Here is a 25,073-nt window from a genome sequence, read left to right as displayed (position 1 = left end):
ACACAAGCTCTCAGGGCAAAGGTGGGAAATCAGGGTTGCAAAGATATTGAAATTACCCTCACTCTTCGAAATAAACCTTGGTCAACTGCTTGGCCTCTTGTTTGGTCCCCGTTTTCAAAGACAAGTGGATTCCCTTTCTTTTTCCTGTATCTTAGGGGTCAGGTGCTATTTCCTTGTAAATTTCCTAAGCTCCCAATAATTTTGAGGAAGAATAAGGAAGGAAAAGCGAGAGAGAGAGAAAGAGAAAAATAGATTGGAAGTGGTGCAGGAGATGAATTAACCAGGCATAGCAGAGATGATGAAGGAGAGCGGGAGTAGAGTCTTTAAGCTCTTCTTTATACTGGGGGTTCTGAATGCCTGAGATAACAGAGATGAAATATGATTTGCTAATGTTTGCATGATGGCACAATGCCCCATGGGTCACAAACAACAGGCAAGAAAACATCTATGGCTTTTTGGGGGAGGGGGGAAGGAAGTCACATACAGAGGCCTTTGCATTGTTCACTAAGGTCAGCGCTTCTTGCTGTCACCAGCCCAGGAGGAAGGTTATGTTCCTGCCAATGGCAGATAACAACAGCCAGCATGGTGTCACCCCACAAAGACGGCTTTTGTTCACTCCCACAGCAAGTGTGCCCCCAACCCCGCAGCAGTAGCCTGTGACACTTTGATTAGACTCTGCTGCACACAGACAGTGGGGTCTCAAAATCTTTCAAATTATTCCTGTGCCAGGTACATAAACTAACTTCATAGCAGTGAGACTGCTTTGAGCAGAAGATTTGCACATTCATGCGAAAGCCTTATGATAATCTAGCCTGCCTTGTGTATGTCAAGATATTAATTAAGACTCTTGAATCAATTATATAACTAATGATTAGATTACAATTTGATAGAAATGTTCAGTCCTGATTTATCTATCTATCTTCTTTTCTAGGCAGGCCTGGTGCAATTGTTAATCAATTTGACTGTTTACAAGTTTATGTCATATTTCTAGTACCAATCTATTAAGATGCAAATCCCATACCTTGAATCTACCCTTCCTGTTTAAAAAGCCATACAAAATCCTTAATAGCTCTTGGAGAAATTGAGGAGGAGGAACTTGTGCTGCTACATGCTGAAATATTTGTGGAACTCCCAAGAATATGGAATTGTAAATTCTATTTAAACTTTACACAAATCTCAGAATCATTCAGGCTTTTGTTTCTTGTACTGTGCGGTTTTATAATTATTATTTTGACTGGCAGCTTTTCCCTTCTGGATAAGTGCCGCGTTTGCATTGCCCTGAAGATCCAAAGTCTATATAGCAGTGATTATAATCCACAGAAATGGAAGTTTGTAGCTGACTAATATGGAACATCCTTCGGGTCGCTACATCAAAGAAAACACCAGGCAAGGGCAGGCTGGCATCTAAGCCACTCAGCATGGTGGCAAGTGGATAAAGAGAGAATAAGGATACATTTAAAATCTATTTGTTATGCTGTTCCAAAGATTTTACCAGACAGGTGCCCATTACAAGTGCCAAATTGCAAAGCTGAAAATCCTTCTTTGATGCTGATGTTGTCAAGAGGGGCTAGGCTCCAAGGCACCCAAATCAAGGGACAGGTCAAGGTGGAGCATGCTAACCTCAGTGCTGTGGGGGCTCATCTGTCTTTCCTGGAACAATAACTTTAGCTGCTCACTTCATGTCTGCTTGCATGAGTCAGCCATTGCCTGCTAGTCTTGCTGTTTTGAAATGCAGAAAAGCATAGAGGCTGCCCTCTGGCTCCCTGTGCTTGTGCTCCAGTGATGTTAATAATATCTTGATGGGAGTGGAGATGCTCCTATGGGAATCAGGCTCAGAGCTAGCAATTTGGAGTTGTCAGTGAGGCGACCTTGAAGCCCAGAGATATTGTCTGCCTTCCAAGGAGAAAACGGGCATCTGAGGGCATTTCTCTTGTAAACTGAAACAATAAAACCCACTTGGTTGTGGGCTTTGGTTTAAGGAAATGGAAGCTGGAGTGATGAAAGCATAACCCAAGTGGAAAGAATCGTGCTCTATTCTTGCTACAGGCAGAAGAGGCTCAAGGCCACCTTTGCTCCTAATATATCCTAGTAAGTCAGCTATAGTTGCCATGGTATGCACACTGCTACATACAGCAGAGGGGGAGAGGGAGGGAGAAACTATGGTGTCTATTGTAACACTGGGTTAATCAGAACATAGGAAAAGCCCTGGTGGATCATACCAAAGGATTACCTAGTCTAGCACTCTTTTTCCAAAGTGGCCAACCAGGTGCTCATGTGAAGCCCACCAGTAGGATATCAGTACAATAGCATTATCTTGATTATGTTCTCCAGCAACTGGCATTCAGAAGCCTATTGACTCTGAACCCAAAAGCTGCACCCATCATGACTGGCAGCCATCAACAGCCTTATCCTCCATGGGTTTGTCAAATCCTCTTTTAAGGATCCAACCTTACCACCTACCATCCACGTAGGTGGTAATTATTGCATATTATAGTATCAAAGTCCATAGTTTAACTAAGCACCATGTGAAGTACTACATTAATGACCCTTAGGTTTCCTAAGTTAACCCTGGGTTCTTCCCATGTATGTTCTCCACACAATGCCTACTTTTAGAAACTGGGGAGAATATTCTGGCATGAACCAAAGATTTTACATAAGATTTTACCAAAGATTGGGCTTGGTTAGATGCATGGGCCAGAGGTTTCTCATTCTCAGCATAGCTTTTGGAAATAGTGCCACCAAAGTTAACGAGAGTTAAATAAATTAAACCTACTCAGTTTTGAATAGTGACATAGAATCTCTTACATTAGGGTTATAACAAATCTGAACGATACCTGAATAGAAAAAAAAAGTGAATTTCACACCTACTCTTCACAGGCATCTTATCCCATGTCTGATTGAATGAGAAGAAGCAGGTATTTTAAGTATTCCTCATTGTGAGGCATGGATCTATTTTTAAAAGCTGCTTCCCCTACAGATACCATTAAAGATTGCAGAGGAAGAGGTGATGGGTGGGATGCAATTCCTATAAAGAGCCAGCTAATTTTTCAAAGCCTAAAATCTGGAAGCCAGTTTGCTTTAGCAGCACATGTTATGGACATTTTGTATATTTCAATAATTCATACTAACAGTAAAATTACCCAACACGGGAAAATAACTTGTGAAGCAGAGCAATTTGTGCCTTTGGCATGCCAGCAAAACACTGAATAAATCTAGGCTTATGAAACAAAATGCAGAGAAGTCAAACACATGGGTAGCAAACCTTGCCTACCACAAACTGCTGTTATTGCTAGACATGTTAAAGTTGCAGGATTATGTTGATAAAGTGTGCAGTGGTGTAAGAGTCACCATGCCCATGTCACTGGTGCAACCACCTTCCACTCAGTGCTTATAAGGGCAATGGAAGAACTATTTTCAGTGCTGGGAAATGCAGGACAGAAGCACATTTTTTCAGGAAAGGCCCTTGGATCCTGTGCATGAATGACCAACCACTTTATATTTCTCATACAAAATGAACCTCTTCCCTTCCCTAAATAGGTTTTAGCTTCTGATTTATTGAGAAATCAAGGCTTACTTGTTAAGGCAGCCTCTATAGCAGGAATGGGGAATTTCTGGCTTGTGGGCCTAATTAGGTCCACCAGTCCTCTGCTTTTGGACTGCCAGGCCAATTTTAGTCAAGACACGCCTTCCTGTCCTCCACCTGACATCACACATGACATCCGGTGAGGGGAAGGTAAAGTCATGGATGGGCCAAAGAGGGCTTTTGCAAGGCTATTCAAAATCCTGACTATCTGCTGATTGTTGGGGCTTCAAAGCACAGTGCAGGGTTCTATGAATACCCAGAATCATGAGTATGTTCACATGTTCTTTGGGATCCTTCCAGGTTCCATTCCTGCCTGACTTCCCTGTTTTCCACATATGTACACTCCATATTTTCCCATTCACCACAGGCCCTAATGTCCTTGCCTTCTTCTTTCCTCTTTCCTCCTTCCTTAATAGAAATTTCCATTGTGCCACAAGAGGTCTCAGTGGGTTGCACATTGCCATTCAGTGTGTGTTTCACCCCTTTGTCTTTTCACAAATGATGCTCTGGTTGACTCTCAGGTCTCGAACTCACTCAGGTGTAAAGTTATAACCACAGACTTTAGCAGTGCTCAGAGTGCTTGCCCTTTGATCCTTTAAAGAAGTAAAAGGAATGTCAAGTTACCTCTATAAAAAATAATCTATCTCACTGGAGCAAGCAGAATGGCAAGCTGTGGAACGTGCCCTTTGCTGTGGGAGAACTATGGTTTTGGCAAGGGGGTGGGACTCAGCATTTCAATGTTGTTGTTGTTTTTAGTGAACTTCACTGCAGGGAGCTTTTTGCTCCCCACAACCACCATCTCATTCTTCTAAGTATGTTTATCAGAATATGGATTCCTTTTCTTAAGAGACAGCAAAAGGAAAAGCATTATATCCTTTCACTGCCATCAGGTTTGGATGTTGATTCTGGTGATGAAGGTGCTCATTTATATTAGGAGAGGAAGCTGAAAAAGAAGGTGGAAAGGAACCCCAAGCTTTATCAAGCCTAACCTCCTTAAGGCTCTCTCGTCGCCTGTCGCACCAGATTACCCTACATATTCTGCATAACACAGTGCTATAAGCAGAGAAGAAGAATGAAGACGGTGTCTAGTGGGGACACTCTGATGCCCCCTGAAGTGGAGAACTGCTCTCCTGTAGCATCTATCAGCTGGAGTATGAAACCAGACAGAAGAAGAAGAAGAAGAGTTTTGATTTGATATCCCGCTTTATCACTACCCGAAGGAGTCTCAAAGCGGCTAACATTCTCCTTTCCCTTCCTCCCCCACAACAAACACTCTGTGAGGGGAGTGGGGCTGAGAGACTTCAGAGAAGTGTGACTGGCCCAAGGTCACCCAGCAGCTGCATGTGGAGGAGCGGAGACGCAAACCCGGGTCACCAGATTATGAATCTACTGCTCTTAACCACTACACCACACTGGCTCTTTAAGAAACTTATTTGCCCTAATGCTATCTTTGAAAGGAAGGGAGTTTTCCCTCTCTTTTGTCTTCCTGTAACAATTTAAATGCATTTCCGAGCAGAATGCCATGATTTCTTGCTGAGCTTTAGCGCCGCCATAATTACAAAGTCAAATGCAATCATTAAAACAGCAACATTTGCTTGTCACCATCTCAGATTGCTCTTCACCTCCTCCTGAACAAACTCCAACTGGAATGAGTTGCATCAAATATTATTAAAGATGAATGCCATTGTATTCTCATATGCGAGAACCCAACCCCCCCCCCACTGGACTGAGCAAACCCTTGCCTGTAGGGCTACCTCTTAGCACATCATGCCTCTTGCGCTATTAAAATGGCACGTTCGTAACAGAGTTCTCCACAGCAACTCAAAAACAAAGCTTTTAACTGTTAGTTTTACCTCCATATCCTGCTGTCTGCCTCGTATTATTACCTGCACATGCAGATAGAGGCGATACTAAAAGTGAGCTCAAAATGACTGAATTCACTTTTATTTTGGCTGGCCAGCACAGGGAGACTAACAAGCAAATAGCAGGGCACCTGAAAATACAGAGCTTTCTGGAAAACCAAAGAGCTGGAAAGGAGAAGGAGTGATGGGGCAGAGGGAAGAAAAAGAAAGTGGAAAATAGAGAGAATGAAGACATAATGGCTTTGTGAGAATGAGAAGCAGAGGGGGAAAGATTTATTTTAAGGACCTCATTGTATTCAAGAATTTATTTTAATTTGGTCACTTAATATTTATATTGACCTACAATGAATTTCAAAAGGAGCGAGCATACACCCACCTCTAAAGTGGCTGAAATGTAATACAAACCCTGCTGTAAACATAGTGAGAGAAGACCTGTGAACTGCAGAGCAGCAGCTGGAATGTGAAGGCCTTTCTTTTACCAGACATATGTATTTATAGAAGTGCTTACATCAGTTGTGCTTATTTTATGTTGGACACACAAACAAACACCCATTGCATCTGGGTTTCAAAAAAGTTCACTTGCAAGGAGGGATTTGACAGCACATGTAACACTGAACTGTAAGTGTGTATGTGTTTGTGTGTGACAGACAAAGAGACAGGCAGGGTGTGTGGTGTGGTGTGGTGTGGTTGTGTTCAATCCTTGATATGATTAGAGGCCACAGAAAAGAGGTTTACCTTGATGTTGTCTTGCCAACGATGGGCTTTCTGAAATTTCTCAGCCGCATCAGCCAGTCTCTGAAAATGGAAAAGAGAGAGGGTAAGTCCACAGAGAGGTAATGTGAACTGCAATAATGAAAGAGGAGCACATTATGGAACCAGCTACATCATTCCTGGGGCTTACAAGGTAACAAAGCACTTTCAGCACCCTTACTAAAGCAGTTCTTGTTATGAAAAGAGATTAATTAAAGGTTTATGGGTTCCCATGACCATCTTCTGTATGCAAATCTGATCTTGTTTAATTAAAGGAGCAAACCTGTGAGAAGCCTTGTGCTTCAAAGTCTTTTATGAGGTGAATTTACTTTCCTTCATAAGGGAGGTTGGCTTCCATTGGCATTTGTGGGGAAAAATGGGCTGCAATCTGTGATGATGTTGAAGTTAGGGCAAAATCTATCCTTTGTCCCTAATGCTAGAGCTGCTCGTGGGATCTAGGATTTGCCTTCACCTCAGTAATGCCTGCAATGGAAGCAACTTCATTTCTCCCACATTTAAGTTAATTTGGTTAGTTAGTTAATTGAATCCATGCATCGCTTCCCACCACCAAGAAGGTCTGAGTGACTCACAAAAGATAAAATGTGAGGGGGGGGGGGGAGATACAATCTATAGCATAATTCAAGCTGCCTGTAGTTTAGGAATGACCCTAATTTGCTCCTATCTCAAATGTGTTCTTGCCTATAGAAGTCAATGCAAACCATTTTGTTCCCTGGGAGAAACAGAGTATTAGTCAAGTCAGGTTTCTGCAAACACTATACTTCAAGTGGTTCACAACAGATACATTAACAATAGTAATCCTATCCAGGCATTTATTTGCACACATGGGGCTGGGTTCAAGTAGCCCATTCTGTTACTGGAAGGTAGCACAATGACTCCTATTGGCACTACAAAGCTTTCCTCTCACTCTCCCCCCTGATTTCCCTTCCAGGGGGTTGGGCAGGGGAAGCCCCAGAACTGTGCATGGGAGCCAGGTTCTGCTTGCATGCTTCTCACAGGCATCGGTGAGAATGAGATGCTGGATTAGATAGGTCTGGTCAAGCAAGCTCTTTTTACGTTCTCATGAGGTTGCTCCATCAGGGAAGCAGAAACACCTCTGCTCAGCTGCCAGACACTGACTGCTGGTGAAAGTGAAATCAAAACCACCAGAATGCCTATATTACGCAAATCAACTTGAAAAAACACATAAACGTAATAGGCTGTATAATAGCAATTGTAACGTTATTTACTAGAAACTACTTCTCAAAATTAGATACAGCTTCTCATAACTTCAAAATCAACATCATGACATAACATATTAAAATGTAGCTTATTCAGTTAACCACCAAATCCAGTATGTACAAAATGCAATTCCTATTTTGTCAGTCCCGTAGTACATTCATTTCTATTTTCTTCATCTTCTCTTGTATTTTTCTATCTGATGTATTCCTTAGAAGAGTACCATGAAATAGTCTTGTAAGTGTCTAATGAGGATGATAAGGTTGGTAGACATAAGAAACTGGCACTGGTAGATGCTAGCACAGGTAGACAAAGACAAGGATTCCTGGATATTCCCGTTTTGCCCCAACTGAGAATCTATCATGAATAAGATCCATGTAGCTGTTATATACAGTAACGAACCATGCACAGCTGATGAAGCCCATTGGGACGAAACATCCTCATTAGACATTTATCAGACTATTTCATGGTACTCTTCTAAGGAATAGGTCAGATAGAAAAATACAAGAGGAGATGAATTAGAAATGAATACTACAGGACTGACAAAACAGGAATCACATTTTGTACATACTGGACTTGGTGGTTAACTGAATAAGCTGGTGAAAGTGGGCATGTGAAGGTATGAGTGGGGCTAGCCAGCAAGGTATCAAACCATACTCACACATTGTTTTCATGAGTGAAAAAGGAATGCAGAATAGGGCTAAGATTATTCCCAGGAATGTACTGCAAATGTGCACCATCTAGAGGAGGAGAAGCTAAACCATACCAGATGCTCTTTGTTTCCAAAGAACTGAGCTGATACCTGTTGGTATAATTCTGATGTGCACATTTGTCTCCAAAGTGACCTGCTGATGCGACAGTTTCTTAGCAGCAGCATCAAATAGTATTCCAGGCTAAGTAGGGGTAGGAGGTTCTCTGATCTGCCAGGCTGCCAACTTGAGGTTGGTGGCAGCAAAGACAAGCGACATGTGGCTCACTCACCAGTTGCAAGCAATGATCAGAGGGAAGGCCTGTACCTCCTTAGTTTATAATGAAGCATGGTGGAATATACCCACACATACCATGGCTGTGTTCACATGTAACACTACAATAGAGCTGTATAGGGCTGTTGAAAATCTCTACACTATTTTCGAAGAAAATGAGTGGTGGTGGTGGTGGTGGTGAACCATTTAACCAATTTTAACCATGGGGAAGGTGAAATTTTCCAACAAGTTTCTTGGGAGTGGGCTCATCATTAGTATTGGCAGTAGCAGCCCCCCCCCCCCAGGTTTTGTGTTCTTTTGGCTTTTTCTGTAAATGGCAGAAGCAGTAATTGTATTGGCCACTGTTCTGCATTCCCCACTATGCTTTAAGCTTAATGCTCTTCTAGGACACTGTGCTGCATTTCAGAGAGCAAGGAATGGCAGTAGGTGGAGAAAATTTTGCCAAGTGGAATTCTTATTCTGGTAGGGTTTTAAAAAAGAAAGCATTTTTGGGGAGCGGGGAGATGTATTCAGAGAAATTTCACAGCTTAGGTTATCTTAGCATAGGCTACTTGACCAGCATTTAATTCTGCTTTCACACTAGCTTGTCTTGTTGTGTTCTATGAACCACGGGTCATGGTTCAGTATTTTAAAAAGCAACAAGCCAACTTCAAACCATGGGCAATGAAGCTGGCTTGTTTAACTAATCACAATTTGTTTTATACCACTATCTCTAGTTTGTATGACATGACAGTGCTGGTGAAGTCCTTCTCCCAGCTGCCTGGGAGCAAGAGAGTAAAGTCAGGTTCATTCCCGCTAGTGCACATCATGTTAAACCATGGTTTGGTATTACTTGCAAACTGAGCTTCTGTCTATTGCAGAGGTGGAATAACATTCTTGCCAGCCTGAAGGCTCACAGTGATTTTTGCAGAATTTACAGTGCTATCAATTGCTGAGCAGATTTCATTGCTTAGCAGGAAGTTATAGGACACCCATGTAGCTAGAACCAAGCCAACATGCTGAGTTATTGGTGAAAATAAAAGTCTTTGTCTACAGAGGATCACTCATTCTAATTTGGTGGTTACAGGATTTACCAGAGTGGTGATTTTTGTCTGAGGCCTATTTACTTTCCCTTCACTTTGACAGATTATTTTTACACTGCCAATTCAATCTCCGAGGAAAGCCAGTGTATGTATGCATAGCATCCAACCAGTCGCAATGCGCCAGCCATTCCTGTGAAGCTGTGAAGGGGCTGAGGAATCAGGTAAGATATCTGAACAAGCTCTTCCTTTAATTACAGGCTGCAGCAAGAACCTCCAGGCTGAGATAGCATTTAAAGACAGCCTGACAAGATCTAATCAAGCGGGATGTTAAATGCAGATGCAAGAGCCATCTTCTTTGCTTAAAATGTATGAGATTTAAAAAGGGGGCAAAAGGGAGGGAGGGAAGGAAAGAAAAACCCGAAGTGATTTTGTAGAGTTTGCCGTTGAAGTGATTGCAGAAGCATGCCTCATTACTTAGCAGGAAGCCATGGGGCAGGATTTCAGCACTGTCAAGAGCAGAGCATCATCTGTCCGCCAAGCCTCATCATCCCAGCTCCTTTGGCCATCAGGAGCTTAAAAGGGCAGGAGGCTCAAAAGTTCTTCAAGGAGGTTAGGGACAATAAATGGTTCTCCTCCCAGGGATGCAGCACTCTTCTCCTATGGCTTTATTTATTTAATGCCTATTTCCAAAATATACAGGAGTCAGCTGACAATTAGTGATGAAAACAGTTCCATCGCAATCAGATAAGAAAACACAAACAAAACCTGGGTTTGCTTCAAAGCAGCTAATGGCATGGTAAATATGTGTGTTGTTTTATTTATCTTTCAAACAGAAAATTCAAATATCCAAGGCCTGGGGCAAGATGTTTTGTGCCTGACAGCAGCTATGCCAATGAACGCTCATGGGGGAAAAAATTATCAGCACTTACTCTTTAAAAACTCTTGTTGAAAGGTTTTTGGGGTGTGAGAGATGCCTTCCAAGAAAGATGGGGATTGTTTCCAGGACAGCACCCTTCCAGCTTTTCCACTCTCCCCAGCCCTTTGCCAAGCTCTTGAGAGTTACATGAGAAGTGCTTTCATCTGCTCAATTGTGGCCATGATATTCCCTACCCCTCCCACAGTTGCAAACATTTGGTTCTCTAGTTTGTGTTGCAAAGGAAGAAACACAATATATTATTGGTGGAAGTGCATCTGAACAGAGAGGTACAAAGCTTGGAGATACTCCTTTATCCAATGCCATCAGTGGAGGCTCAGGTGGCCTTAGTGGTATGAACTGCTTGTTTCCAGGACCGGGATAGTCCGATTTCAGTAACCCATGGTACCATAACCTAATGTTTGAACTATTCCAGTGTACTCTGTATGGGGCTACCCTTGAAGACAATCTGGAAGCCGCAGTGGGTGCAGAATGATGCTGCCCAGCTGTTAAGGGGACAGTGAAATGTGACCATATACCACCCATTCTAAAAGCACATTGCTGTCTGCCTGTGTGCTACTGGGCTCAATTCAAGGTGTTACTACAAGTGTACAAAGCCCAAGTCCTAACATTCTGAGCGTTTTGGCACATAGTATAAGATTCACTGCAGTACAAGGGATTTATACCATGGGCCTCTGCATTATTTTTTCCTCTAGGTCAGCAGGGGAGAGTAGCACACTTAAAATGAGGCATAGGTTAGCTTTTCATTGAAAGAAGAGAAAGGGTGCCAGTATATTTTGCCTCATACCACAGATTCTTACAAATGCAAGCAAGCAAGTCTTTTTTAAAAACAAAAATTTGGGGTTATGGTTTATTGTGCAGAGGTTGGGGTGGGGTGTGTGTAATGCTAAGGGTTTTGTAGGGTTCTGTTTCTTGAGAGTGCAAGATGAGAGCACCAGGCCTGTTGTCAGTTGTGCTGCCCATAATTTTAAATCAGCTTATGTCCAAAGGAAGGTGTTGGTATATCTTTGTCCTTGAGCCTGCTTACAAGTACCAGGGGTGTACAGCTCTCAACTGCTGCAGCTATAATGCAGCTCAAGCGCCTACAGCAAGACACAGTAGGCATGAGTGGGGAGGTCCTAAGTGGTGATAAGTTGCTCTACATCAGAGTATACCACCTGCAGCTCCATATAGGAGTTTTCTCCTAGCCATGGCTCCACAGCTATTTCTGGAGGACTATCCTGGAAAACATTTCAAGAAAGGGGATTTAAAATAAAAGAAAATGCATAAGCATTTATAAATCATGGGGCAGGGATGGAATGATTTAAAATGGTGTCATCTAGAAAATGCCTTTTCCTTCTCTGCTGTCCAGCAAAACACACACTACACTGCCTCTAGTCTGTTGTGCTAAAGCTTTACAGAGCTGTGTGAAATGCATCAGAATCTCTCTTTGCCACCCAAACACAGACAATTTATTTTAATTCTCTCCAAGTACTGCCATTTTGTTGTCTGTTGCTCAGCTGAATGCAAATGTATATGGAAGCGTTTCAGAGGCAGCCTATGGCAGATAGGAAAGTTTCCCACAATCCCGTGCCCAACAGCTCAACAAAATAAAAGCTGGGAAGTGGGGTATAAAGAAATTAAAGTGCAGAGAATTGATTTGTATAATGAAATTGCTGAGAAGTAGCAGTGGTTGGGGTTTGTTTTCTTTCTTATTTTTATTAAGCCAATAGGTGTGAATATACAGAGGCCAGAGACTTCCAGGGGGATCAATTTTGCACCAGCAAGTAAATTAAAAACAGAAAGCAAACTAAATGACAGCCCCCTTCTGGCACTAGTCAGTCTTTGCTTCAGTTCAGGAAAGGGAAGGCTGCCAGGTAAGGAGAATACGTAATTGCAGCTGTGCTTATGGAGTCAGCTTTGACCTGGGAGGGTTCAGGTGTCAATCAGGAGGGCAAAACCATTTGTCACAAGGATGTAGATTAGGGAAGAAGAACATGAAAGCATTGTTTACTTTATTGCCCATTTTGTACAGCCTAAGGGTAGAAGGGAATGTGGATGGCTGTAGGGTTAGATCTTTATTTTGTCCAGCACTTATTACAATTCAGTACTAAAATTATACATGTGTGCACACACATCATTCATTTCAGTTTCTCCAATGTGCTGAATTCTTCACAGCATAAAGAAGGGTTTAAGAGATGCAGTCGTAGCTGCTCTTTGCTTTTGGTGTCCCCTCACCCACCCAACAATCTCTTATTTAGGTTCCATAGCAAGTTTCTAATTGCAGGGTCTGGTTTTAGCATCAGCACGCATTTCTCACCAATACCACACAGGAGCATGGCTGAATTTGATTACAGTGGTACCTCAGGTTACAGATGCTTCAGGTTACAGACTCCGCTAACCCAAAAATAGTACCTCAGGTTAAGAACGTTGCTTCAGGATGAGAACAGAAATCACACGGTGGCGGTGCAGTGGCAGTGGGAGGCCCCATTAGCTAAAGTGGTACCTCAGGTTAAGAACAGTTTCAGGTTAAGAATGGACCTCCAGAACGAATTAAGTTCTTAACCCGAGGTACCACTGCATTGTTTTCATAAATAGGACTAAAGAATAACAAGGACTCTATTTCTCATGAATATTCCGTTCCCTGCCCTGCAAACCTTACAAAAACTGGGAACATCTTGCTTACACACAATCACTCACACATGCTATGGAATGAACATCTTGCACAGTGCTTTATCCATAGCTCTATGGCTAATCCAGACAATGAGCAGGAAAATAGCTGTGAATCTACTAAGATAAACACCTTTCAAGGAACCTATTTAACACATTACTGCATCAGGCCTCCCTGAAATCCATCAAGGCAACATTTATTGCAGGCTTTGAACAGAGTAGGCACCCTGACTGCTAGCAATGACAAAAAAAGCACACACAATTCTAACATAAACAAAATGTATTCATTTATTTACTTTAATATCTCACGTATTACACAGACTCCACACAATTTGTGACCAACAAAACCAAATGTGCCCTACTAACCTTATTGTGATCTGTCAAATAATGTGGCAATAAATCGTAGTATGGGTGCCAGCTGAGTTCAGTGCTACTGAATTCTGGACTCTTTGGGAACTGATCTGTATTGACACCAATTCAAGTTATTAAGAATCTTGTCATGCTCCGGCATGACCAAGAGACGAAAACCAGGGCAGCATCTGGCTTAATTCTTCTGGAGTTACATGTACCATAAAGTAAGTGAGCATAAGTCAAGACATTTAGGAGTGGGGCAAAACCACTTTCTCTCTCTCTCTCTCTCTCTCTCTCTCTCTCTCTAGACACTGGCTTAATCATAGGCAAGCAGCCACCTTAGCTCCCACACCAATCTCCATGAACATCATTCTTCCCACATAATTGGTTTCCTGGCATAATTCACCCCAAGCCATCCTTTCCATGCCTACATCATGCAATTATTCTCCTACAGAAGCCCACTTCTCACTGTCAGCCTGATTAAAGCTGTGACAAATATGCCGTTCCCACGTTTGTGGGGCCATTCATCCCAGGTGGAGGGGAAGGGAATAATTCAATGACTACTGGGGGCAGTCACATTTCAAGAATTTCAATCTTACCTAAAATACTAGGTAGCCGATGGGGAACGATGGGTTCCTAAGGTAACCCTGGGAAAACGCTACTCCATGATGTAGTAGCATTTTTGCAGGATTCTTTGTCCAAGCAATGAGGCTGGAGCAGCCAAGATTCTGCCAAAAGTGGCAGCAAGGCTTTTTATTGTTTTTTAAAAAGCCCAGGGTGGGGTAAGGTGCTAGACAATGAAAAAATAATAATAATCCTTGATCATGTCACATTTAATGATAATTCTTCTAAGACTAATCCATTGTTGGAAGGCTGTTTTTGCCACGCCACACTCGTATTTATTAAATAATACTCCAGCCTAGCACTCTTGTGTGAGCTGAATAGTCAGGATAGCTCAATGGGCAAAAATAAGCTAAGGACGCTATAACTCTCACATTCCCTACATATAAAGTGCACTTAATTCTTATCAAGGAAAAAGAAATGCATATTTCATCTTCAAATGTGAGTTACAGAGGTTTTTTTTTTGTTTAATGGTTTTATTTTGCTATTTTAGTATCCAAAGTATCTTTTTCTTCCAGAGTTACTGTTAAGCTGGGAAAATATTAGTTAATATATTATCAATTGACAGCAAATTTGGGGGCAATAAGTACTTATGCTTTCTGGGAAAATAATGTTGTCTACAGCAAGTGGTTTAATAGGGAAAAAAGCATCTAACTATTGATTTGTGGCCCAAACGTGTATGCATTAAAGGTGTGCAAAGGCTTTAGTTGTTCTATTTCTAGTGTCTGCAGGTGTTTATATTTTTCTTATAGATTTTTCCAAGACAGAGGAATCGTGCGCTCTGTTGTGCAATTATAGAGGGAGAAGATCAGGGCTTCTGTTACAGTTTCTCACCAACTACTGTTGGTGCAACAGGAGTACTAGTGGGCGCTGCAACAAAAAACATTGCAGTGTATCATCGCAACCTAAGAGTGGGCTGCTGTTCAGGGTTTCAGCCAGACATTACTTCTAAGTAGGCATTCCACTCGCCAACCTGCCTCTTTTCTTTTCCATCTGATGCTCACATTCTACAGCCACTGGATTGTTGTTGTTTCTTGGGGTGGTAGTACTGGGAACTGCTTTGGATTTCTAGTTTTTGTGTGTATACTTCTGCAGTGACCAAAGCATTTGGCCTTCACTGTTACATGGTTGTAGACTGGATTTTAATGCATGCAGGGAGCCTCCTCAAGTATACAAGGCTCAGTGCTTCAGAAGTTTGTCCACCAACTTATGGAGGAGACGAAGAAGGCAATGGACATGAAGCTTGGTATACTCATCCCTGCTCATGTATTCAGAATCCACACCTTTTGCTGAAACTTGCAGGTGCTGTGTAAATTCAATCTATTCATTCTGAAATACGCATAGCTAATTTGGTTCACCTTGGGAAATGATCTATAATCAGTTGAAAAATAATGTTTAAGATAACTTCCCCAAAAGGACTGGAGTCATTTTTGTTGGGAATAATTCAGACTGAAGTCCCTCAGTGTCAGCAAAATTTATTTTTGCATGCAACAACGGTGGCCTGAGTTTTGTTAGCCCCCAAATGGAAAGCGAGGGAGGTCCCAGGCAAAGAGGACTGGCAACTTAAGATGTTAGGCTATGCAGAGCTTGCAGGTTTAACATAATACAAGAGCAAGAACAACATATATTCAAAGAAGATTGGAAAATATTTATTGGGCATATGGAAAATGATTGTACACAGCTCAAAACGCTGGCAGCATTAATATAAATTCAACAGTGTAATTAATGTTTGAGGGATGTAAAAGTGGAAACTGACTAAATGGTTGTGGCAAAATATGCAGGAATGAAAGATAAAATGAACCATGGAAAGAGGAGGAGGTAAGTCATTGGATACCTAACAGTATGTAAAATGTTTATTTTAAGATGTGAAATTTAATAAAAACTATTATAAACAATAATAATTTGGTTCGCCTTGGTTAGCAGCCTCTTGTTCTCAATCTTACAGGTACTCCTGACAAGAACTAAAGCTACATGATTTCAGAAATTATTTAAGCATTCTTTTGATTAACTAGAGTAAACTCTAAAAATAAACAGATGCGCTTTCCCAGTCATTCCCTTGAGATATAGCTGAGAAGACACTTAACATTTCCCATGGTGTGAAACAAATTAATTTGCAATGAAATTGTACCTGCTGCTTTAAAAGAACTTATACTTCAGAACTTTATATTTGCAGGGGGCTGGGCTGAACATCTGGCTCACAAGCTGCTTAAATTTTGTCTGGCCACATTTTGTGACCAGTTGGTCTTTGAAGTGGGTAGGCACCTTTCTAGTGCGATAGAAAACCCCCTCAAATATAGCGCATTCAAAAATAGTGGTGCATAAACCATGGGATTTCCTCAGCAGACTGAATGAAGCAATGAATTGAGTTGTTATGTTGGGAAATAACCAGCCTGGGGACTTGAAATGAAGGTCACAGGTATTTGAACATGAGCCTTCCACCGACTTGAGCTTCCATGTTCAAATGTTTGCAAGCATGATCAAGGAGGAGAGGGAGCTCTGATTGTCTCATTCCTACAAGTGCTACCACCTGCCTCCTCTTTCCCATAGTAGAGAATGTTCACCTTGTCCCCAAGGATCTATCACAGGCTTCCTCAACCTCGGCCCTCCAGATGTTTAGAGAATACAATTCCCATCATACCTGACCACTGGTCCGCTAGCTAGGGATCATGGGAGTTGTAGGCCAAAAACAGCTGGATGGCAGAGTTTGAGGAAGCCTGAACTAGCAGCTCAACTGAGGCAGTTCATGAGAAGGCAGTGGTAGGTGTTCCTCAGACTCCAGTGCAGCACATTTCCCCCGCAGAGGTGGGACTGCAACTTCCAGTCACAGAATCCTCAGCAGGAAGATGATGCTACTGAGAAGTAATCACTACTGAGAAGGCACATGCACACTGTTTCCCTAGAAACTACCTCTTTTATCCTATTCTCATCTTCATATCCAGGGTCATTGAACATTAGAATGGAGCAGGGCAGGATGGAGCCGTAACACAACACAGGGCCATGTTCTCTCAGCTTAGCACAAGGGTGGCTAAACGTTTCCAGGCCAAGGGTAGCATGATTAACCCTCCAGGAGCTCCTTATTAAGTATGAAGTGGTCAGTTCAAAAATTGTTCAAGGAAAACCTTCAGGGTTTTTTTGTAACACACACATACACACACACACATGTACGTTTAAAAAATGACAATTTGGAGGAGAGAGAGAGGGACCACAAAAAAACCTTTCGGGGGATGGATGAAACTCATGGGCCATGAGTTAGCTGCTCATGGCTTGGCATATTTTCAGCATATTCACATTCTACTGAATGTCACTGGATCACAGACTTGTAAAGTTTGAAGGTACTACTAGGGTCATCCATTTCAATTCCCTGCAATGCAGAAATCTTTCACCAAACATTGGCCACAAATCATGACACTAAGATTAGGAGTCTCATGTTTTACCAACTGAGCTATCCCTTGGTAATCTGTAGCAGTTAAGGACAGGGACTAGGGGCAGATAAATCTATCAACTTTAATTTTTCTGTTATGCATTTTTTCAAATTTAAATTCAGTTTCCCACATTTCTACATCAGCTTGCAATTTACTTTGCACCTCCAAGCACATTCCTTTTAAAACACATTTTTGTATGTAATATTTGCAAGCAATTTCACCAAATATAATTCATTTTTTCTACATTAATTTCACTAATATATGTATTTTTCAGATACTTTCCCCTAATACATTTCACACACATGTTTTTGGGTTGAGGAACTTTATCACACAGTTCAGAGAAGTGCAAATTTCAAAGGATAGCTGTGTTCTTTGTGTATCGCTTCAGCAAGTGCAAATTAGGTTGGCTCACATTAAAACGCTAACGGAAAGAATTTCTCCCACAACCTGAATTTCCTCCCATCACTTATCCTTCCCTAGCTTTCAACCTCTCTCAATGATTTAACATGGAGTTGCTGTATTCTTTGTTATCTGTCATATTGTCCTGCCATGTACATCTCTTACATTCATGGAAGATGTGTAAATATGCATTATTGCTTTCCTTTCATGAACAGAAAAAAGATCATGAAATGGAATATTTTAATATGGGGGATTTATTGCATGTAAATACATAGGCTTGGATTCTAAGGTATCCTCTATTCACATGGAGCAGGCCTGATTTCTGCCACCTCTTCCTTCCATGTGCAGCTCACCCTACCATTGCGCCACTCCTGGTCAACCTCATTAAGATTCCAAGACTATGTGTACGCCTGGGTTAAAGTTACAATAGCAGGAGAAGGGAAAAATGTGTGAAGACTATGGGCACCTATGTAACAAGCACATATTCAAGAAGCATGCAATTTCTGGTCAAAGATGCAAGACATGCAGATTCCAACCCCTTCGCCATTACATTTTTACTTCTCATTAAGCTGTTAAAGTGGGGTGGGGAAATAAGTCTTAAGTATGGATAATAGGGAAGAGCAGCCGGCTGGTTCTTTACTGTTTAAGTGCTTGAGATCCAATCTCTTCTGTTATGGAATAATAAGGAAGGGGCTGAACAGAAGACTGCAGGAAGGAAGTGATTTGAATAGAGTTTTGTTTATTTATTCATTCAGTTTTAATCCTGCCCTTCTTTCATTGCATTGATCTTAGCGCCGGCTACATCTTAACATGTTATTAAAGCGAAAGAATAGAATAGCTCTCATAATTAAGACATCAAACTCAATATCCACAATAGCTTTGAAAGGAGTTGTTTGGGACTGGATAGTGGTTGTTACAAATCTCTGGGTCCAGGGAGGGCTTCTTGAGTGGCTGGGATATCAAGGTTGAGCATGCCCAGGTCATTTACTGAGGAATTAAGATAGTCCATGGTTAAATTCAGAGCAGCTATAAAGTCTGTCTTGAGTTTCTGCCAGCCCTCACCTCCACTGATCCTTCCCAATGCTCAGTTACATTGCACATTTCATCTACTCTTCTGCCATACCATTCATTTGCAATATCATAGTCTAGCCTTAACAGCATAATTCTTTAGCAAAGCTTTAGCAATGTGGTTGTAATGGGTGGTGGGCTTTTAATAATCCAATCCCAATAGGACTAGAACGAGATGGCCCAGTTCAGCTTTGCCAGCAATCTGAGCTGCTATGCTCCCTAGCTGCCACTCTTTCCTCTCCCTTTCACTTGGGAGGCAGCAGTTGGTAAACAAGAAGAGGGGAACTGCAGGTGGTGCTTGAGGACAGCCATTCTAATGCCAAATGAATTCATCATGAATAATCTTATCATGATCAATAGGGCCAAAGGATTACTTTTAAGCTCTAACAATGATTAAACCATTACTTTTTAAAGTGTGGCAGATCAATCGGTTCATTTCAAGGTGCACCGCGTGCACAGACTGCAAGATGTACTGGAGCCAGGCAGCCAACCTCATGGCAGAGAAGAAAAGCAGCCCTCCTGCTTCCTTAACTGGAGGTTGACTGCAAGAAGAAAAACGCTGCTCCAGGGCAGCTGTCCTAAAGAAAGGTGTGGTGCAGGGAACTGACTGCATAAGGACAGAACAAAAGAGACTGCAGAATTAAATAGAAACACCTTCGGTAATTTTTGCCAAAGGCAAAAGTGTTCTTTGTTAAAGGGTCTTTGAAGCAAAGACAGATCACTAGTGGGGGAGAAAGGCTGAATTTTACTGAGCAAACTAACTTTAAACAAGGGACGCGGGTGGTGCTGTGGTCTAAACCACAGAGCCTAGGGCTTGCCGATCAGAAGGTCAGCGGTTCAAATCCCTGCAACGGGGTGAACTTCCATTGCTAGGTCCCTGGCTCCTGCCAATCTAGCAGTTCAAAAGCAGGTCGAAGTGCAAGTAGATAACTAGGTACCGTTCTGGCAGGAAGGTAAACAGCGTTTCCGTGCGCGGCTCTGGTTCGCCAGAAGCAGCTTAGTCATGCTGGCCACATGACCCGGAAGCTGTATGCCGGCTCCCTTGGCCAGTAAAGCAAGATGAGCGCCGCAACCCCAGAGTCAGGGGTCCCTTTTCCTTTACCTCACTTTAAACACATACACACACACCTCACCCAGGTTCAAATAACAGTTCCTGCTTTGCACAAGGATGCACAAATAATACACAAACCTTCATGCAGAATAACTAAACAACCAACAACCCCTCCCTCTTCATAAAGATACAAAGCCCACAAAGCATACCATACCAGACAGCCGCCTGAATCTCTCCTTCCAGCTGCAGGGAGCCCCATAGGTCGCAGGAAAGTGGATCTCAGTCTGGCCAATTTTTGCAGCACCTACAGCAACATAGGTGCATCAAAGCTCCCCCGGCCTTCCTGGCTGAAGCTCTATGGTTTTTAGCTGCTCCAGGGATGAGGCTAAATGGCCCAGCGATTTCCACCTGGCTTGATTGTTACTACCCGCACCTGGCCTGCGGCTCCCATGAGTCATTTCCAAGAACAGTAGTGCTCCTGCAAGCTCTACTGTCAGTATTAAATGAAGGGTTAATTGCACAAGCCCACCTACACCATCTCAATTCTTCCACATTTCCACTACAGGTAATATGCAGAGTTCAATTCTAAAGGCATACAGAAATACCAATTTTGGGGAGTGTACAGGAATCTAGTTAATCACTTGACTGTCCTAGTTGGGAGCACCCAAAGCGTATTGCAAGAGGTACATGAATCTACTTCACCTATTCCTCCTAGGTTCTTATCTAGTACCAACGATATGCTATGCACTGCATGGCTCAGCCAAGACCCATACTTTACTGTCATACTTTCAGGAGAGGAGGAAAATCACCTGCAGCCTCTTTGGAGGAGTGGAAGAATTTACCCTAAACACACGCCTTTTCCTTTCCTGTTGCAATAATATCTCATTCCCAAGGCAGGGGAATCCAGATTTTCTCCTCTTGGGGAAGTTAACATTATCCTACTTTTGGGCACATCATAAAAATACATCCCTAATAACCATATGGCTCTGAATATAAACAGAGCCAGCATGTGCCAGGAGGAAGCAAACACACTGACAAAATATTTGTATGCAGATGCCAACACATTTGCGGGCACATGATATTCATGATAAATACCACCATTTCCTAAGCTTGGTGTGAAGAAAAAAAAACACCACCCCCAAACACATTGAATCCACTAAACAATTCACAGGCTGCACAGGCCAATGGAAGAAAGATCCTCTTCTCATCAAGAAGATTGCTTTGGTTATTGGAAATGTAGGCAGGCCAGCTGATATCTGAAGCCAGTGCTTTTATGCCACTTTACATTTGCCCTTTTGCCATTGTTTTAATGCTGTTTTACTATTTTATCATGCTCTTTGTACGCTCCTTTGAAATATATGTATTCAAGGACATGGTCTAAATACATTAAATAAATAAATGCAATCTTTGGCAATAAATGCTGCATTAAGCGGTGATCTGGTTCAAATTTGCATATATATAGTCAATGTGGTATGCCACTTTGAGTTTGAATTCAGGGGGATAAGTGCTTTATATACTCCATCCTTAGGTTTACAATTTTTTTAAAAAAAAACATTTGTTTCCTCGGGAAAAATAAAAAAGCAATCAGCGCATATTTCCCCTAAATAACATGTGAATGCAAGTTGAAAGCTTCTCATTAACCTTCATTTAATGGGCTTAAGCGCAATTCACATGTTATGCTTTCCCCACTTTAACTGTCACAATATCCAAGGAGTGTGGTGCCAAGGAGTGCCAAGGAGTGTGGTGGAGTCTCCTTCTTTGGAGGTCTTTAAGCAGAGGCTTGACAACCATATGTCAGGAGTGCTCTGATGGTGTTTCCTGCTTGGCAGGGGGCTGGACTCGATGGCCCTTGTGGTCTCTTCCAACTCTATGATTCTATGATTCTATCCCCTTCTAGCATGGGAGAAGGTACTGTTTGACTGCCCATGCTGCAGAGGAGCGCATGCTCCTTTGTGACCTGATTGGTGACAACCTGGCAGTGAGCAATGCCACCTTTCTGTATGACCACACTATAATTTCCTTCACTGTCACTGCTCTCTAATGAAATTAACAAATTGTAGGAAAGCCATGTCAGTATCCACCTCACCTTCTTTTAAACCACCACCACCTCAAGCTTCTGTTTCCTGGTACAGTTAGTGAAGGCTAGAGTAAGGAAACTGCTGATTTAACCATGCCTTTTTCTATGGAAGGGCACGTATATGCCCACAGCGTTAGTGAATGGAGTAATACTTTAACTAAAAAATAAGCTCATGCAATGTTTCCCAAACTTGGGTCTCTGGCTGTTTTTGGATTATGAGTCCAATCATCCCTGACCACTGGTCCTGCTAGCTCGGGATGATGGGAGTTGCAGTTCAAAACAGTTGGAGACCCAAGTTTGGGGAACCAGGCATGAGACATTAGTGAGATAGACTAAAATGTCCCCATATTGGGTTATAGAATCATAGAGTTGTAGTGTTGGAAGGGATCATGAGGATCATCTAGTCCAACGTCCTGCAATGCAGGAATCTTTTGCCCAACGTGGGGCTTGAACCCACAACCCTGAGATTAAGAGCCCCAACTGATCTAGCCCACATGGTCAGGTTTCAGTTTCACTGAAGCCATGGCTATGGTGGTAAAAAATGGCAGCCATATAAAAAATGCCCACAGCCATGGAAAAGAAAGAGGAATTCAGTAAAAGAGCTGCATTTCACTTCTCAATAATGACAAAAGAGCCACATTTTTATGGGGATAAGTTAAAACACTGAAACAACCATTTCTAAAAGTTTACTATTCTATAGAGGAGAAAATAGTGGATGGAGGGCTAAAGCTATGTTCCCAGGTCACACAGAAGGATACAGGAAGCTTGAAATGCAATTGTAAATCCACGTTCTAGCATGGCTATCAGTTAGTTTATAAACCTGCATATCTATATATCTGTATATATTATAAAACTGCATATTTGCCCTTCACATCTGCAAACCCACAGAATGAGAGAAGCTCAAAAACACTATTGGCCTTGGAGAACATGTCACACTAGCACTTAGAGGAAATGAAGGTGGAGATTCAAATGGGCAACCACTGCTCTTTCCATTCTTACAACAGCTCTTGAGAAGTCAGCTGTTCCCTTGTAAGTCTGACTCACACATTGCTCCTTCTGCATCTTGGATGGTTTGTGTGTGGTGCTTTAATTATCTCCATGGCAACATACAGGCAAACTGTCATGTCCAGACTTCATGTAGCAAATATATTGATTGCAATGATCAAAGAAAAACCAAGGGGCTATTAGAGGCTTTAAAGAAGGCAAAGCAAAAGAATGAAATAGCTGCCAAGTCAGAAAGGACTAAATAGTGCATGCTAATGTGCAACACATTCCATGACCTCCCTCCAGAATTCTACCTCCCTCCTCACCAAGAGCATCCCTGAAGGCTAAGTAGGAGAGATTTAGAGACTGAGAACAATGAATTTACATGAGCCAGCAGATCAGAAAAGGCCAATCACAGACCAGAGGGTGGCCAGTTCTTCAAAGTCAGCAGCCAGCTTAGACAGGCTTGATTGGGGGTTGGGGGACATGCAGCTGGTTACTATATTTTATTTGTCTGCTTTAATATTCTTCTCACACCTTCTTGATTTCATTCATCACTTGGGCAAATCCAGTTTGAGCTTTCTATTCAGAGTTCCAAGTCCAGGATTAAAGAATCTCAGCACTGATTCAGAACTCAGGCTATGACAAATGGAAGAAGCTAAGTTTCTAGAACTAAGACAAACAACAGAGAAGCAAAGGAGAAGTGAATAAAAGGAGAAATGTCTGTGTGCACCTACATGACAAGATGGTGGACCTTCACTGCACAGGGCCTGCCACAAACCAGAGTTGGACATGAACAATAACATATTACAAAAGGTAAGTTACCGTATCTCCCCTTGGGCCGTATGTTGCATTTATTTATCAGGTGGAGTTATGGTATTCCTGCTATCTTTAGTTCACACATTAACTCATTCAATGTTCCTTAAGCCATCAAAGCATGCAAGTAGTGGCTGGGGAGGTGGGACAGAGGGCAGAATGAGGCTGCCACCACCACCAAGTGGCAATCAAGAGGGAGGGGGATCTCATGGTCTTAGGAATGTGTTGTATAGTGGCAGCTGAGAGGCTAAAGCAGCACTGTGCAGGCATACTCATACCCAATGGCCAGAAGTGCCCAGCATGGGATGATGATATCATCACCCATTCCTGACTCCATTGCTACCAAGTGATGCTGACAGTGTCAAGCCCCCTATTGCAAAATGCTACCCAGTAGCAAAGGCTTTGCACCTGTCTCCACACCACCTAACCAGATGCCACACAGCCGATTACCTGGTTAGTCTAGTTCATACATCTGGAACAGTATCTTTACTGCCTATCAAAACACATGCCAAATCATAGAATCATAGAATCATAGAGTTGGAATAGACCACAAGGGCCGTCAAGTCCAACCCCCTGCCAAGCAGGAAACACCATCAGAGCACTCCTGACATATGGTTGTCAAGCCTCTGCTTAAAGACCTCCAAAGAAGGAGACTCCACCACACTCCTTGGCAGCAAATTCCACTGTCGAACAGCTCTTACTGTCAGGAAGTTCTTCCTAATGTTTAGGTGGAATCAAGCCAGTTACAGTTCTCTCCATGCCCCTGCTTCAGTTTGCAATACAAACTACCCTTCCCCTGAAGAGGAACTGCCCCTACAGTCTAATGCCCATATGCGATTACACAACACTCATTTCTTTGCTTCACTGAGGAGTTCAAGCATTGACTGGTAAACATTTCAGCTGGGCTATGAGAAAGTGAGAGGCACACTTCAGTTTGGTCACCCTTGTGGGAAAACCTGGTAAGGAAAGTAATAAACGTCTTAATGGGATGCTGTTCTGCAACACTGAAAGGCAAGTTGTCTGTTTGTTCTGCCTCTGCCTCCTCCTTTCCTTTCTTTTAGCAGTGGCTGAAAAGGATAAAGCTGCAATCATATGTTCACTTAAGTAGGAACAAGTTGAAACACTTGCATGGAAAAGGTCCTATTGAACTCAATGGGGCTTACTTCTGAATATCTATGTATAGCTTTGGGCTGTACAAGGGTTTTCTAGACAAAAGTGAGAGTTACAAGAAAGCCAGCAATTGGCTAGTCATAATAGGACTCATG

The 25,073-nt window shown here is 42.3% G+C and overlaps 1 protein-coding gene across 4 annotated transcripts in view; it reads right to left on the bottom strand.

Annotated features, from left to right (window-relative positions):
* The window catches only part of CACNA2D2 (calcium voltage-gated channel auxiliary subunit alpha2delta 2), a 513,315-nt gene that overhangs the window by 223,803 nt on the left and 264,439 nt on the right, over positions 1–25,073 (bottom strand). For all 4 annotated transcript variants that reach the window (XM_083429356.1, XM_083429357.1, XM_083429358.1 and 1 more), the window contains one exon: positions 6,181–6,240. In XM_083429356.1, the coding sequence (XP_083285482.1) occupies positions 6,181–6,240 (60 nt within the window). The remainder of the gene's footprint in view (positions 1–6,180; positions 6,241–25,073) is intronic.

The sequence above is a fragment of the Podarcis tiliguerta genome (assembly GCF_965153285.1).
Source record: "Podarcis tiliguerta genome assembly, chromosome: 2".
Taxonomy (NCBI): Eukaryota; Metazoa; Chordata; class Lepidosauria; order Squamata; family Lacertidae; genus Podarcis; species Podarcis tiliguerta.
Note: the sequence above shows the minus strand (reverse complement) of the source record. Positions and strands in the feature narration are given on the sequence as shown.